This window comes from Geotrypetes seraphini, chromosome 9, assembly GCF_902459505.1.
Source record: "Geotrypetes seraphini chromosome 9, aGeoSer1.1, whole genome shotgun sequence".
Taxonomy (NCBI): Eukaryota; Metazoa; Chordata; class Amphibia; order Gymnophiona; family Dermophiidae; genus Geotrypetes; species Geotrypetes seraphini.
The window spans coordinates 78,301,810-78,316,765 of NC_047092.1; the positions used below are offsets into that span (position 1 = coordinate 78,301,810).

Genomic DNA, 14,956 nt, shown 5'->3' on the forward strand with positions numbered 1-14,956 from the left:
AGCATATTCTCAACATATGGGTGACCCCCAAGTTAACTAGAATGGGATGGGGGAGGAGTGTTCACAATTCAGGAGAATAAATTTTGTAAAACTGTCTGGCCAAAAGTGGCCATCCTGTCTGAAGAAAGAATCCAGACAGTAATGAGAGGTGAATGTATGAACCGAGGACCAAGTGGCAGCTTTGCAGATTTCCTCAATAAGAGGAGATCTAAGGACAGCTACAGATGCTGCCATGGCTCTAACTTTATGGGCTGTGACTCAACCCTATAGATGCCTGAGCATAGCAGAAAGAGATGCAAGCAGCCAACCAGAAAGAGATGCAAGCATAGCAAAAAGAGATGCAAGCATAGCAGCCTGAGCATAGCAGAAAGAGATGCAAGCAGCCAACCAGTTGGAAATTGTTCTCTTGGAAACTAAGTGTCCCAACTTGTTTGGATCGGAGACAAAAAGTTGAGGAGAAGATCTATGTGGCTTAGTCCTTTGTAAGTAGAAAGCCAAAGCATGATTGTAGTCCAGAGTATGAAGAGCTGTTTGTCCAGGACGAGAATGAGGCTTTGGCAAAAACACTGGAAGTACAATGGATTGATTGAGATGAAATTCTGAAACAACTTTTGGTAAGAATTTTGGATGAGTACAGAGGACCACCTTGTTGTGATGGAATACTGTGAAAGGTGAGTCCACTACTAAAGCTTGTAGCTCATTGACTCTGCGAGCAGACGTGAGAGCAATGAGAAAGACCACTTTCCAAGTGAGATATTTCATATGAGCCAAAGACTTAGCAAGAACAACATTGAGATCCCAAACCATTGGAGGCGGTTTGAGAGGTGGTTTGACATTGAAAAGTCCTTTCATAAATCTGGAAACCACAGGATGAGCAGAGAGAGGTTTCCCTTCAAGTGGCTGTTGGAAAGCAGCAATTGCACTGAAATGGATTCTAATAGATGTTGATTTGAGGCCTGATTGAGATAAATGCAACAGGTAATCCAAAACTGAAGACCAGGAGGTAGATTGAGGCTCTTGGTGATGAATGGTGCACCAAGCAGAAAACCTAGACCATTTCTGGTTGCCTAGTGACAGGCTTCCTAGAAGCCTCTAAAATGTCCTTGACAGATTGAGAAAACTGTAGAGTGGCAGTTAGTTTGAGAGGTACCAAGCTGTCAGGTGTAGAGACTGCAGGTTGGGATGAAGCTGACTCTATGTAAGCAGAGGGGGAAAAACTGCTAGAAGTAGTGACTCCCTGCTGTTAAGTTGAAGCAGAAGGGAGAACCATGGTTGTCTGGGCCACCGAGGAGCTATCAGAATCGTGGTGGCATGTTCGTGTTTGACGAGTGTCTTGAGAATGAGAGGAAATGAAGGAAATGCATATAGAAACTGATTCGTCCATTCCAGAAGAAAAGCATCTACCTCAAGGCGATGAGGAGAGTTTACCCTGGAGAGCAGAATTGAGGCAGTTTGTTGTTGTGGGGAGATGCAAAAAGATATATCTGAGGAGTCCCCCACTGAGAAAAAATGTGATGAAGGGGCAAGGAATTGAGTGTCCATTTGTGAGGTTGTAGAAGATGACTCAATTTGTTCGCCAGACAGTTTTTCACTCCTTGAAAATAAATCGCTTTTAGAAAGGTGTTGTGAAGGATTACACAATTCCACACCTTTTGAGCTTCCTGGGAGAGAGGGAGAGATCCCGTGTCTTCCTGCTTGTTGACGCAGTTGACATGGCAACTTGATTGTCGGCCCAAAATAGGACTACTTGATCTTGAAGAAGATGCTGAAGAGCTTTGAGAGCATTGAAGATCGCTCTGAGTTCCAATAGATTTATGTGACACTAACGATCTATGGTGGACCAGTGGCCTTGAGTACGGAGACCATCGAGATGAGTCCCCAAAGGGTAGGTCGAGGAGAGGACCTTCTGATGAGGGGGCGTTTCTGGAGAGATTGGAAGAAAGCATTCACCAGTGGGACGAAGGAGTCATTGTAATGTGCTGAGAGTGGGTCAAAAGAATGCCCTCACTGAGATGCCATGATCCACTGATGGATTTCTGAGGTAAAATCTGGCAAAAGGAGTTATGTTATCTAGGACAGAGGTCCCCAACCCTGTCCTATAGGACCACTAGGCCAGTCGGGTTTTTGGGATAGCCCTAATGAATATGCATGAGAGAGATTTGCATATAATGGAGGTGCATGCAAATCTGCCCCATGCATATTCATTAGGGATATCCCAAAAACCTGACTGGCCTGGTGGTCCTCCAGGACAGGGTGGGGACCACTGATCTAGGAGAACCATTATGTGTCTCACTAAAAGTAAAAAGAGGTATGACAAAGTTGAATGAGAGCATCCTGATGCTGTGGAGGGAATTCTCTAAGGTACACAGTGTCCAGTACAGCTCCCTTGAACTGTAGGATTTTGAGAGGTTGGAGCTGAGATTTTAGAAAGTTGATTTGGAATCCCAATTGTTGGAAAACCCAAATAATCCATTGAGTCACTACAAGGACCCCCAAAGATGTTGAATTGTTGAAGAAACAATTGTCCAATTATGGAAATACATGGAGACCAGGGCTGCGCAAAGCTGCTGCCACCAGTATCAGCCAGTTGGTGAAAAAACCGGGAAGATGATCTAGGCCAAAAAACAGTACTGTGTACTGAAAATGATGATTTCCCATTTGAAATCCACAGATTGAGTCAGAGGCTGGAGGAATAGAAATGTGTAAGCCTCCGAGATCCAGGGAGCATAACCAATCGGGTTGATCCAGAAGAGGATACAATGATGCTATAGACAGCATTTGAAATTAATCTGGGACAAGGAAGGTGTCCAGGATAGGTTGCAGATCCCCCCGTCTTCTTTGGGACAAAGATCTGGAAAGATTAAAAGGATACTTTTCTGCAATCGGAAGGAAGTACAGAGAAAAACCTTCTCTGATGAAAGTGAGGTCCCATCCTTGGTAGAAAAAATGGAAATGACTTCCTATGGAAAAAAGAGATGAGAGAGGTAAAATGAATAAGGTTATGCTCTCTGCTGAGTTGGTTAAAAAGACTTAGGTGCAGCAGGAGTCTGAGGTTTACGCTGCAGCCATTGATTCTGTTGAAGCTGCTGTTTTCTTAAGAGGCGGCCTTGAATCAGGTACTGCCTTCTGAGGAAAACATCTTTGAGAAGATGGAAAAGGTGTATAACCCTTATCTGTGGAAGGGTTTGGGTTTGATCTGATGATGGAGGCAGATGACTTCTCATGCTGACAAGCGCTTTGTAATTGCCTCAATGGAGTCACCAAACATCTCACTGCCTTGGCATGGTATGTTGGCCAGTCAATCTTGTAGATTTGGGTCCATATCCATAGGATGGAGCCAGGCAAGATGGCGCATCGCCACTGAAAAAGCATTAGCCCTGGAGGACATCTCAAAAGCATCATGCAAAGTTGTGCCAGAGTGGAATGCATATGCTGGAACTCTGTCAGGCGATGCTCTGGAAGGTACTTGAAAAAAGTGGGCATAGCACTGACCCAATATTTGAGATATGATGTAAAGACAAAGTTGTAATTTAAAATTCTATTTGTCATCATAGAATTTTGATACAGGCGTCGGCCAAATTTATCCATGGCCATTCCCTGTCGGTCAGGTGGGACTGTCGGATTGGTTTGTTTTCAAGGAAGACCCAACAAGAAGAGATTGATGAATAGTTGAGAATTTTCAAATCCCATACAGTGAACCATTTGATATCGAGATTCCAGCCTCGCTGGCACAACAGGAATGGAATAAGGTGTAGCAAGATTTCTTTTGAAAGTTTGAGTGAGAATGCCATTCATGGGTAATTTTAATGAATCTGTAGGAGGATGAGATATACCCAGTCCTTCCAAATACTCTTTAGAGTATGTTGAATCAGACTGAAACATGATGTTAAGATCGTTACTCAGTTGGCATAAAAATGGAGTAAAGGGCATCGAAGCAGAAGAGGGGAGATCCCGTTGAGTCAAAGTCGACAGGGCACCCCTCGAAGTATGTCTCATGGCAAAGAAAGATGGTGAAGCCTCTGTGGAATAATGGATACCTGTCCATGGGCAAAAAAGAACCAGCTGATGAAAAACCACAGGAGAAGGACTCAACTGACAAAAGTGGTTCTGCTGTAGATTTCCTCAAGAAGGAAGGTGGCTGACTCAAGGACTGCCTATGCCTCGAGAGACAAGGCCTGTCTCGAGAAGAGGACCTGGGTCTCAATGAATACCTCGACAATGGTGTGGAGAGAACTGTGCCTCGGAGAACGAGGTAGTGATCTTGAATGGAGTCTCAATGAGGAATGTCGAGGAGTCATCACCCTGTGCCTCAAAGAAGGCAACGCCTTATGCACAGAGGTAGGGCTGGAAGGTAGAGATCAAAGTCGAGACACTGAAAAGGACTCAGCTCCTTGTTTAGAGTGTGTTGGTGTTTCTCGAGGCACTGAAAAGGACTCGGCTCCTTGTTTAGAATGTGTTGGTATTTCTCGAGGCACTGAAGAGGACTCGACTCCTTGTTTAGAGTGTGTTGGTGTTTCTCGAGGCACTCGCAAGGACTCAACTCCTTGGATAGAGTGTGTTGGTTTTTATCAAGACACTCGCAAGGACTCGACTCCTTGGATAGAGTGTTGGTGTTTCTCAAGACACTCGCAAGGACTCAACTCCTTGGATAGAGTGTGTTGGTTTTTTTTCAAGACACTCGCAAGGACTCAACTCCTTGGATAAGAGTGTGTTGGTTTTTCTCGAGACACTCGCAAGGACTCGACTCCTTGGATAGAGTGTGTTGATTTTTCTCAAGACACTCGCAAGGACTCAATTCCTTGGATAGAGTGTGTTGGTGTTTCTTGAAGCACTCTCAAGGACTCGACTCCTTGTATTACTGCTGAGTGTTCAGGCTGGCGTGCAGGAAGCAGGGTTGAGGAAAGAGGTTAATTTGGCAAGCATGTTACCAAACTCCTGATGCAGAATAACTTCCAACATACTCTGCAAGCTGGCACCAAGACCACTGAAGCTGGTACAATTGATGTGGCTATAGATTCCGAAGAATATGACCTTGAGGGAGAATCTTGCCTCGATTTCGAGACATATGTCCTGAAGATCCCCAGACCCACCAGACCCACTGGTTCTAGAGGTGGCATGTCCGTAAGGGTTGGCTGAGCTATCATAGCTGATGGAGACACCAAGGATAACGGCGCCCCAGGGGAATAATTAGCTGAGCCCCATCAAGACTCCCCGATCAAGAGAGATTTGATCAAGGTCAAGGTTGAAGATTTTGACCCCGAAGGAAACTGAGCTGGAGTGAAGGTGGAGGTCTTGGCAGGAATGGAATTAGAGGTGTTAGGCAAAGGCCGATCCATTTCCGGACTCGACGACACTGGTAGCACAGCGGGTGCCTGACTCCAACCGAGATCAGGCTACACTTCAAATATTTGTTTTTCAATGTAAAAAGTCAGCTACGGTTTGGCTGTCTCGTAAGAATAATCCGAAGATGCTGGGCATGCCTGTTCCACTTAAGGAGCAAATTGTCACCCTAGGTTTCCACTACGACAAGTCACTGGAATTTGATAAACAAACTGACCTTGTGGTGAAATCCTGATACTTTCAATTGAGACTGACTCCACAGCTGAAGCCTCTTCTCTCTAAGGAAAATTTGATCAAGTTGGTCCATGCCTTTGTCACCAGTAAGTATTGTAACACTCTCTGTTTGGATCTTACAAAGATTAGTTTGAAGAGATTTCATTTTGTCCAGAACACTGCAGTAGAGAATGACACGGGGACAAATTTTTCCCCGTCCCCTTGGGAACTCATTTTTCCATCCCAACGAGTTCTTTTTATGTCTGTGCCCCATTCCTGCAAGCTCTGTCCTCTTCTGCACAAGCCTCAAACACTTTAAAATCATAAGTGCTCGAGACTTGTGCGGTTAAGGCTGAGCTTACAGGAATAGGGCAGGTATAGGAACAGCGACAAAACTTGCGGGGACAGGACAGGAAAATTGAGTTCTTGTGGGGATCAGGAAAAATTTGTACCCATATCATTCTATACACTGCAATTCATTTGAAAACTAAGAGTAAGAGATTTGATAATATCATGCTAGAAATACATTTAAAATAAGATGCATGGGTTTCGCAAGCTCCCAAAAACATGCATTTTTGAGCAGGTTTTTGCTGGATTATAAATTTATTGACTTCAAAATTTTCTTTCTCCAGTATGAGCATCGGAGCTGTTACTGTGACAGAGACGCTAAAATTTCACTTCATTAAGCAGTATATTAAGTAATTATATCAAATTAAATCAAAATTTTTTTCAAAAATTATACTGCCAGCTCAGTAACTTATTCAAATTGACAAACATTTGTTAATACAAACCCATCATACACAGAATTATACAACATGGACAATACCTTGGTCTTCCTTCTGGCAGCGCTTATAAAGTGCAAACTTGGCAGGATTATCAGCGACCAAGAACTTTTTCAGCAGGGCTTCAATAACTTCACGACAAGTGTTAGTGCTACTGATGTGAAGTGTGTTCATGTAGCCTTTAGGCAGGTAAAATGCAGCCTCGTTGTTATTGCAAGAATGGAGTTTTGAATTTACTGGAGTTCGTACAGTGATAGGTCTGCTTAGTTCCATTTGAACTTTAATGAAGCCAGTGTAAATCCCATTGGAATTCTACCAAAGAAAAACAATCAGCAATTAATACCTGAAGTCATGGCATATAGCAATTCTATACATCTGACAGTAAGATTTGCCTGAAGATTCTAGGAAGAAATCTCTGAAAACCAAGGCTGCTCAATGCCTTGTGCATTTCTGTGACCATAAAGTCTTGGCAATTTGTTACCAATAGCCATGACACACCCTTGAGGCTTTAGTTTGTATGTAAGAAGTAGCAAACAATTGATTTATGATGAAAAAAAAAACTAAAAATGGATGAAAGACTAAACTAAAGATGGAGTTCAGACAACTTCAATAAATGGCTGCAAGCTCCAGTTTAATAGCTTTTACATTAGTGAACTGAACAGAAACGGGGACGACGGGGATCTCATGGGGTTCCCCCCTGGGGTCACTAGAATCCCAAAGGGTTGGAGGCACCTCGAGGGGCTTGAATACCTTAGTGTGCCACCTTTTCCTACCTTCCATCTGTACTCGCTCCTCTACAGAGCAGCATTCAGCACTCCCAGCATGCCGCCCAGAAGCTTTCTCTCTGACGTGGAAGGGGTGCACCAAAGTAGTTGGGCCATAGAAAAGAAGGAGGGCGCGAGCATGAGTTAAACCAAGGAATGGAGAGAGATGGGGCATGAACTTGGGATAAAGGAGGGAGTGTGCTGGGTCAAGGGAGGGGCCAAAACTTGGGACACCGAAGAGAAGTCGGGAATACATTGGGACACAGAAGGGATGGGGCATGAATTTGAGACAGATAAGGGAGAGAAGAAGGAGGCACGAACTTGGGACATAGGATGGATGGATGGAGGGAGGGAGGGAAAGAGATGCTGAGGTGGGGGTGGGAATAGAAAGGGAGAAATGTTGGGCGTGTCAGTGAGAGGGAAAGAGATGGTGTATATGGGGAATGTAAGAAAGAGGAGAAACTTTGGGTACAGTGCGAGAGGAGCGAGGTACAAATGCATAGGGAAGAAAAGATGAGAGGGAGAAATGTTATGATGATGGAGAGGAAATAGTGGAACAGACTGAACGGGATGCAAGAGGGAGGAATGTTGGACATTATGGTGGAGGGAATGGAGGGTGAAATATGACATGGTGCTGGAGAGGGGTGATATAAGGAGAAATGTTGCGCATGCGACTGATGAGCAGGGACAAAACATGCTGCACATGATCCGGGGGATGAGAGAGGGGAAAATGTTGGATATGGCAGAAGAGGGGATGGGAGAGATGCACCCTGGATCCCTCTCTCTTGTTCCCAGATCCCTTTGCAGCAAGGGAGGGAATGAGAGAAAGAGAAATGTTGGACAGTGAGAGAGAGAGGAAGACATGTTTCCCTTGGGATAGAGGAGAGGAGAAGATATGCTGTGCAGGAGTGGGGAGGGGGAAAGAGGGAGATTGATCAGGACAAAAGAGAGTGAGCATGCTTACAATGGGAGGAAACGAAGAGAGAGGGAGAAATGCTGAACCATGATAGGAGGAACCAATGGTTATCAAGAGAAGAATTTGCAGAAGACAGGAAAGCGGAAAAAAGAGAAACTGGCACTGGTCTTTGACCTAAGGGCCGCCATGTGAGCGGACTGCTGGGCACGATAGACCACTGGTCTGACCCAGCAGTGGCAATTCTTATGTTCTCCTCCTTTTGTTCTCTTTCCTTCAAAAGAACATAAGAATAGCCATATCAGGTCTGACCAATGGTCCAACTAGCCCAGTATTGTTTTCCACAATGGCCAATCTAATGGCCAAAAAATAAAAAACAAAACCCCAAAAAGCAACATTCCATGCTACTGATCCTAGGACAAGCAGTGGCTTCCCCATGTCTGTCTCAATAACAGACTATGGATTTTTCCTTTAGTAACTTGTTCAAGCCTTTTTTAAAACCAGCTATATTAACCACTGTTACCATATCCCCTGGCAACACATTCCTGAGCTTAACTATTCTCCAAGTGAAAAAATAGTTCCTCCTATTGGTTTTAAAAGTATTTCTCTGTAACTTCATCGGGTATCCCTAGTCTTTGTAATTTCTGATAGAGTAAAAAATCGATTCGTTTGTACCCATTCTACACCACTCAGGATTTTGTAGACTTCAATCATATTTCTCCTCAGCCATCTCTTTTTCAAGCTGAAGAGCCCTAACCTCTTTAGTCTTTCTTTATACTAAAGGAATTACATCCCCTTTATCATCTTGGTCGCTCTTCTTTGAACATTTTCTAATTCCGTTATATCTCTTTTTGACATACTTCAACCAGAATTGAACACAATACTCAAGGTAAAGTTGCACCATGGAGTAAAACAGAGGCATTATAGAATTCTTAGTCTTATTTACTATCCCTTTTCTAATAATTCCTAGCATCTTGTTTGCTTTTTTGGCCACCGCTGCACATTTCTTATTTTTATATTATATTGCACAGGCACTCCAGCTCACAACAACAAAAAAGTCAAAGAGCAAGAAAACCAAGTTACCTACATATAGCAAGTATCTTCCAATGCCAGCAGAGGAAAAATAATTGAAAATGGGTATGCCATTTGACAAAACCCAATACAGGAAAGATGTAACAAAGGAAGAATGTAGTTTTCTGGCAATACTAACCATGCATTGCCATACTTCCTACACTGCATCACCATATGGATTGCCTCACTTTTTAAATAAATTTATAGGGAATACAACTTCAAAGGAAGGAGTGAGGTTCATGTATGCATTAGAAATGTGTATATATTTTTTTCTTTTTCTTTACTATTTAAATGGAGTTCTTTTTATTACTCTGATTGGTTGTTAACCGCTTTGATCCTTTTTTTGGCTATTTAAGCAGTTCCATGAAGAGTATCTGCTACAAGTAAATAACTTGGCTTTCTCTGAGAACAAGCAAGATAGAATGCCTTCATTAAAATGTAACTTCCTAGTTAAAGTTTGCTTTTAACATAGAATAGGGAAAATAGTAAACAGGTAGCAGGCAAACAAAAAAAAATCTGTTGGCAACAGGTTTTGTTTTTTTTCTTTTAGTTTTTGTTTTGTTCATTTTATTTTAAACAAAGGCAATCTGGAAAAAATAAAAATTGATTCTAAGGGGTCAATGCTTAAAAGCCTGCTGAAATTTAGGCACTGAGATAATGTACACTAAGTGTGAATTCTATAAACAGCAGTTATGCACCCAACTGTCATTATAAAATACTAGTATAAGTCTGCATTTATATGCCTAACTTTAAGCTGGAGCAGTTACACAAGTTCAATGGCCAGTGTAAAGCTCACATCTAATTGCCTAACCTGCCCCCGACCCTGAAAGTTGTGCACTCTGGAATTTGAGCATGCAACTCATGGAATGTTGACTAAGGGCAGTTATGCACATAATTGCTAATTGGTGCAAATTAAGGCCAATTATAGCCAATAACAGCCAATTGTTGAACTTACACGCACAACTGATCTTATTCTACTGTATAATTTGCATGTGGAAATTTGAGTGTGCAAGTTTAAGGCTGGATTCACTAAGCAAACCGATCATGTACCGATTGGTTTGCAACCCCTTTGAAACCAGATTTCCCTCCGACCCAATTTACTAACCAGTGTAGCAATCTGATCCCGATACTCCAATGCAAATTAGTAAAACCCCATGCAAAATAGCCAAGTGATTGATTCACTAACAATTGCTTGGCTATTTTGAATCAGGTTTTACTATTGTCAAACTCAACTGCTGCAGACATGTCGATAAATGAGTTACTGACAGGTCTGCAGGTTTTTTTGACAGGCCTGCCTGTCTTCTTTATTCTTTTTTTTTTTCATGGACAAATGTGATCCCCTCCCTGGCGACCCACAAATAGCAGGAGGGATGCCCACTCCCTCCTGCCACCACCTGACGCTACCCTCCCCGCCCGCGTGAATATGGCAGGAGGGATGCCAACTCCCTCTTGACACCAGCCGAGTCACCCCCCCGATCGGCACGTGACTCATCCCCCCCGACACCGTCCTACCAAAAGGTTGGGAGCAGGAGGGGTGCTCAGTCCTTCCTGCTCCTCACGACTCCAGTGACGCATCTGCCTGGGCCTTAGGCCCCGCCCCAGTGCATCATGTGATGCATAGGGAGGAGCACAAGGCCCCGATTAGCTCAGGCGCTTCAGGCTCCTACCCTCTTGGGAGGGGCCAGTGGTGCCTGAGCCAATCAGGGCCTTAGGCTTCTCCCTGTGTATCACATGATGCACTGGGGCGAGACCTAAAGCCCAGGCAGACGCGTCACTGGAGTCGGGAGGAGCAGGAGGGACTGAGCACCCCTCCTTCTCCCAACTGGAGATACAGGAGGCCGGGCAGGGGGTGGGCCAGGCCGGACCGGTCGGGGAATGGGAGGCCTAAGGAGAAGGAGGGACTGAGCACCCCTCCTGCTCCCAACTTTTTGGAAGGACAGTGTCGGGCAGGGCTGGGGATGGCCGGGCCGGCGGCGGGAGGGAGGCCTATGGAGCAGAAGGGACTGAGCACCCCTCCTGCTCCCAAATTTTTAAGTACAGGGGTGTCGGGTCAGGCCATGCCGGTCGGGGGGGGAGGAGGGTGCCGTGCCGGTCGGGAGGCTTTTTTTTTTCTTTTTATAGGCCTGATATTTTGCGGCCTATTAAAAAAAATGGAAAAAAAAAAAGCCGGCAAAAGCCCTGACAGCAGTGACAGGAGGCTACTTCTCCTGTCACTACTGTCAGGGTCTGCGCATGCTCCAAGATCGTTCTCTAGCGATCCTAACCATGGGTGGAGTATGTCAATGATCGTCCCCATTTGCATGCAGGCCTTTTGTGAATTCATCGGCCTACATGCAATCGGGAACGGGTCAGAGACAGACTCTGGGGTTAGTGAATCTAGCCCTTAGGGGGTAAGTTGGACAAAGCAATGTTACTTACCATAACAGTTGTTATCCAGGGACAGCAGGCAGCTATTCTCACTAGTGGGTGACGTCATCCAACGGAGCCCCGATGCGGACATCTCACAAGCATACTTGCTTGTAGAAACTTTTAGAAGTTTCGAGTTGCCCACACCTCGAATGCGCGAGAGCCTTCCCGCCCGATGCACCGGGCATGTCTCCTCAGTTCAGATAGCTAGCAAAGAAGCCAACCCAGGGGAGGTGGGTGGGACGTGAGAATAGCTGCCTGCTGTCCCTGGATAACAACTGTTACGGTAAGTAACATTGCTTTATCCCAGGACAAGCAGGCAGGTATTCTCACTAGTGGGTGACCGCCAAGCTAACCACAAAGGGATGGAGGGAGACTGGCAACTTAGGAGAATAAATTTTGCAACACTGTTTGGCCAAACTGTCCATCCCGTCTGGAGAAGGTATCCAGACAATAGTGTGTGGTGAAGGTATGAACCGAGGACCAAGTGGCAGCTTTACAAATCTCCTCAATCGATGTCGATCTGAGGAAAGCTACAGAGGCTGCCATTGCTCTGACCTTATGGGCTGTGACTTTACTGTGAAGGGGTAATCCAGCCTGGGCATAGCAGAAAGAGATACAAGCCGCCATCCAGTTGGAGATGGTGCGCTTAGAGATAGGGCATCCCAACTTGTTCGGATCGAAGGAGATGAAAAGTTGAGGATCAGTTCTGTGAGGCTTGGTGCGTTCCAGGTAGAAAGCCAAAGCACGTTTATAGTCCAGAGTGTGAAGAGCTGATTCTCCAGGATAAGAATGAGGCTTTGGAAAAAACACAGGAAGAACAATGGATTGATTCGGTGAAATTCTGAGACCACCTTGGGGAGGAATTTGGGATGAGTGCGAAGGACCACCTTGTCATGATGAAACACTGTAAAGGGCGGATCCACAACCAATGCTTGAAGTTCACTCACTCGACGGGCAGAAGTGAGGCCAATGAGAAGCACCACTTTCCAAGTGAGGAATTTCAGAGGAGCCTTGTGAAGAGGTTCAAATGGAGGCTTCATAAGTTGAGAAAGAACAACATTGAGGTCCCAAACCACTGGAGGCAGTTTGAGGGGAGGATTGACATGGAAAAGTCCTTTCATGAATCTGGAAACCACAGGATGTGCAGAAAGAGGTTTCCCTTGAAGAGGCTGGTGGAAAGCAGCAATTGCACTAAGATGGACTCTGATCGATGTAGGCTTGAGGCCAGATTGAGACAGGTGCAAAAAGTAGTCCAAAACAGAGGACAAGGGGGCATGTTGAGGCTCCTTGTGATGAGAAAAACACCAAGTAGAAAATCTAGTCCATTTCTGGGAATAGCATATTCTAGTAGCAGGCTTCCTTGAAGCTTCCAAAACATCCTGCACAGCTGGTGAAAACTGAAGGGGAGTTACACTGGGAGGAACCAAGCTGTCAGGTGTAGCGACTGCAGGTTGGGATGAAGCAGAGATCCCTGATGCTGCGTAAGCAGAGATGGAAACACTGGTAGAAGGAAGGGCTCCCTGCAGCTGAGTTGCAGAAGAAGAGAGTACCAAGGTTGCCTGGGCCACCGAGGAGCAATCAGAATCATGGTGGCCCGGTCAGACTTGAGCTTGACCAGAGTCCTTTGAATGAGAGGAAACGCATACAGAAAGAGATTCCCCCAGTCCAGAAGAAAAGCATCTGCCTTGAGACGATGAGGTGTGTAGATCCTGGAGCAGAACTGAGGCAGTTTGAAGTTGTGGGGGGCTGCAAAGAGGTCTATCTGAGGCGTTCCCCCACAGAGAGAAGATGTGATGAAGGGGCGTGAAATGGAGAGTCCATTCGTGAGGCTTTAGAAGATGACTCAAGTTGTCCGCCAAGGCATTGTCCGCCCCCTGAATGTAGACAGCTTTAAGGAAGGTGTTGTGGCGAATCGAATTGAAGACATTGAGAATATCACCTTACGGGGCGAGGCTGTTCTATTAGGAGACTTCAACATGCCTGATGTAGACTGGAACACACTATCAGCGACAACTTGTGATAGCAGGAGGATATTAACGTCCATGAAGGGAGTACGGCTCAAACAAATGGTACTAGAGCCCTCTAGGGCCCAGGCCATCCTGGACCTGGTACTTACAAATGGGGAAAGTGTCTCGGACGTCTCGGTGGGAGAGACGCTAGCCACCAGTGACCATAACATGGTATGGTTTAACCTTAAGAAAGGCTTCCCTAGATCACAAACAAAAACAAGGGTACTCAATTTCAGGGGCACTGACTTCGCACGCATGGGAGATTTCGTCTACCAGACGCTGCAGGTTCAAAAAGTAACTGATAATGTGGAAGATATGTGGACAACCTTGAAATCGATCCTTCATGAGGCAACTATCCGCTACATAAAATCGGTAACCAAACAACAAAGAAAAAGGAAACCCCAATGGTTCACAGATGAGGTATCATACCTCGTCAAGGAGAAGAAAAGAGCATTTCTATCATACAAACGCATGGGGGAAAAAGAAGCAAACGTTGAATACAAGACAAAGTCTGCAGCGGTCAAAACGGCAGTCAGGGAGGCCAAACTTCGTATGGAAGAAACTCTAGCGAAGAACATCAAGAAAGGGGACAAATCCTTCTTCAGATACATTAGCGACAGGAAAAAGAACACAAACGGGATAGTGCGCCTTAGAACGCCAGACGGGAATTATGTGGAAACTGACTCCGATAAAGCCAAACTACTGAATGATTACTTCTGTTCAGTCTTTACCTGCGAGGCACCAGGGCACGGACCTCGGCTGGATGCAAAGCAAAGCATGGATGACCCATTTCAGGAGTTTGAGTTCACACCAGCTGATGTTTACAAAGAACTGTCAAGGCTCAAGGTGAACAAAGCCATGGGACCGGACAATCTGCACCCAAGAGTGCTCAGAGAGCTATGCGATGTTTTGGCGGAACCGTTAGCCATGCTCTTCAATCTCTCCCTAAGTACGGGGAGAGTTCCCCTGGACTGGAAAACTGCCAATGTTGTTCCTCTGCACAAAAAGGGTTGCAGAGCGGAGGCTGCGAATTACAGACCAGTAAGTCTCACATCAATAGTGTGTAAACTCATGGAAACTCTACTTAAAGGGAAATTAGACACGATATTGGATGAGGAGAATCTGAGGGATCCCTGTCAACATGGATTCACTAGGGGCAGGTCATGCCAATCCAATCTTATCAGCTTCTTTGACTGGGTGACAGGAAAGCTAGACTCGGGAGAGTCTCTGGACATAGTGTACTTGGATTTCAGTAAAGCGTTAGACAGTGTCCCACACCGTAGACTATTAAACAAGATGAAATCGATGGGGTTAGGTGAGAAACTAACGGCATGGGTCAATGATTGGCTGAGTGGAAGACTTAAGAGGGTGATGGTCAATGGCACCCTCTCTAAGACATCGGGAGTGACTAGCGGAGTGCCGCAGGGCTCAGTCCTGGGACCATCCCTTTTTAAC

General features: G+C 45.3%; 1 protein-coding gene across 2 annotated transcripts in view; it reads right to left on the reverse strand.

Moving 5' to 3' along the window:
- Window positions 1-14,956, reverse strand: part of RASSF3 (Ras association domain family member 3) — a 250,007-nt gene that overhangs the window by 39,346 nt on the left and 195,705 nt on the right. For both annotated transcript variants that reach the window (XM_033959456.1, XM_033959457.1), the window contains one exon: window positions 6,380-6,647. In XM_033959456.1, coding sequence (XP_033815347.1) covers window positions 6,380-6,647 — 268 coding nt within the window. The remainder of the gene's footprint in view (window positions 1-6,379; window positions 6,648-14,956) is intronic.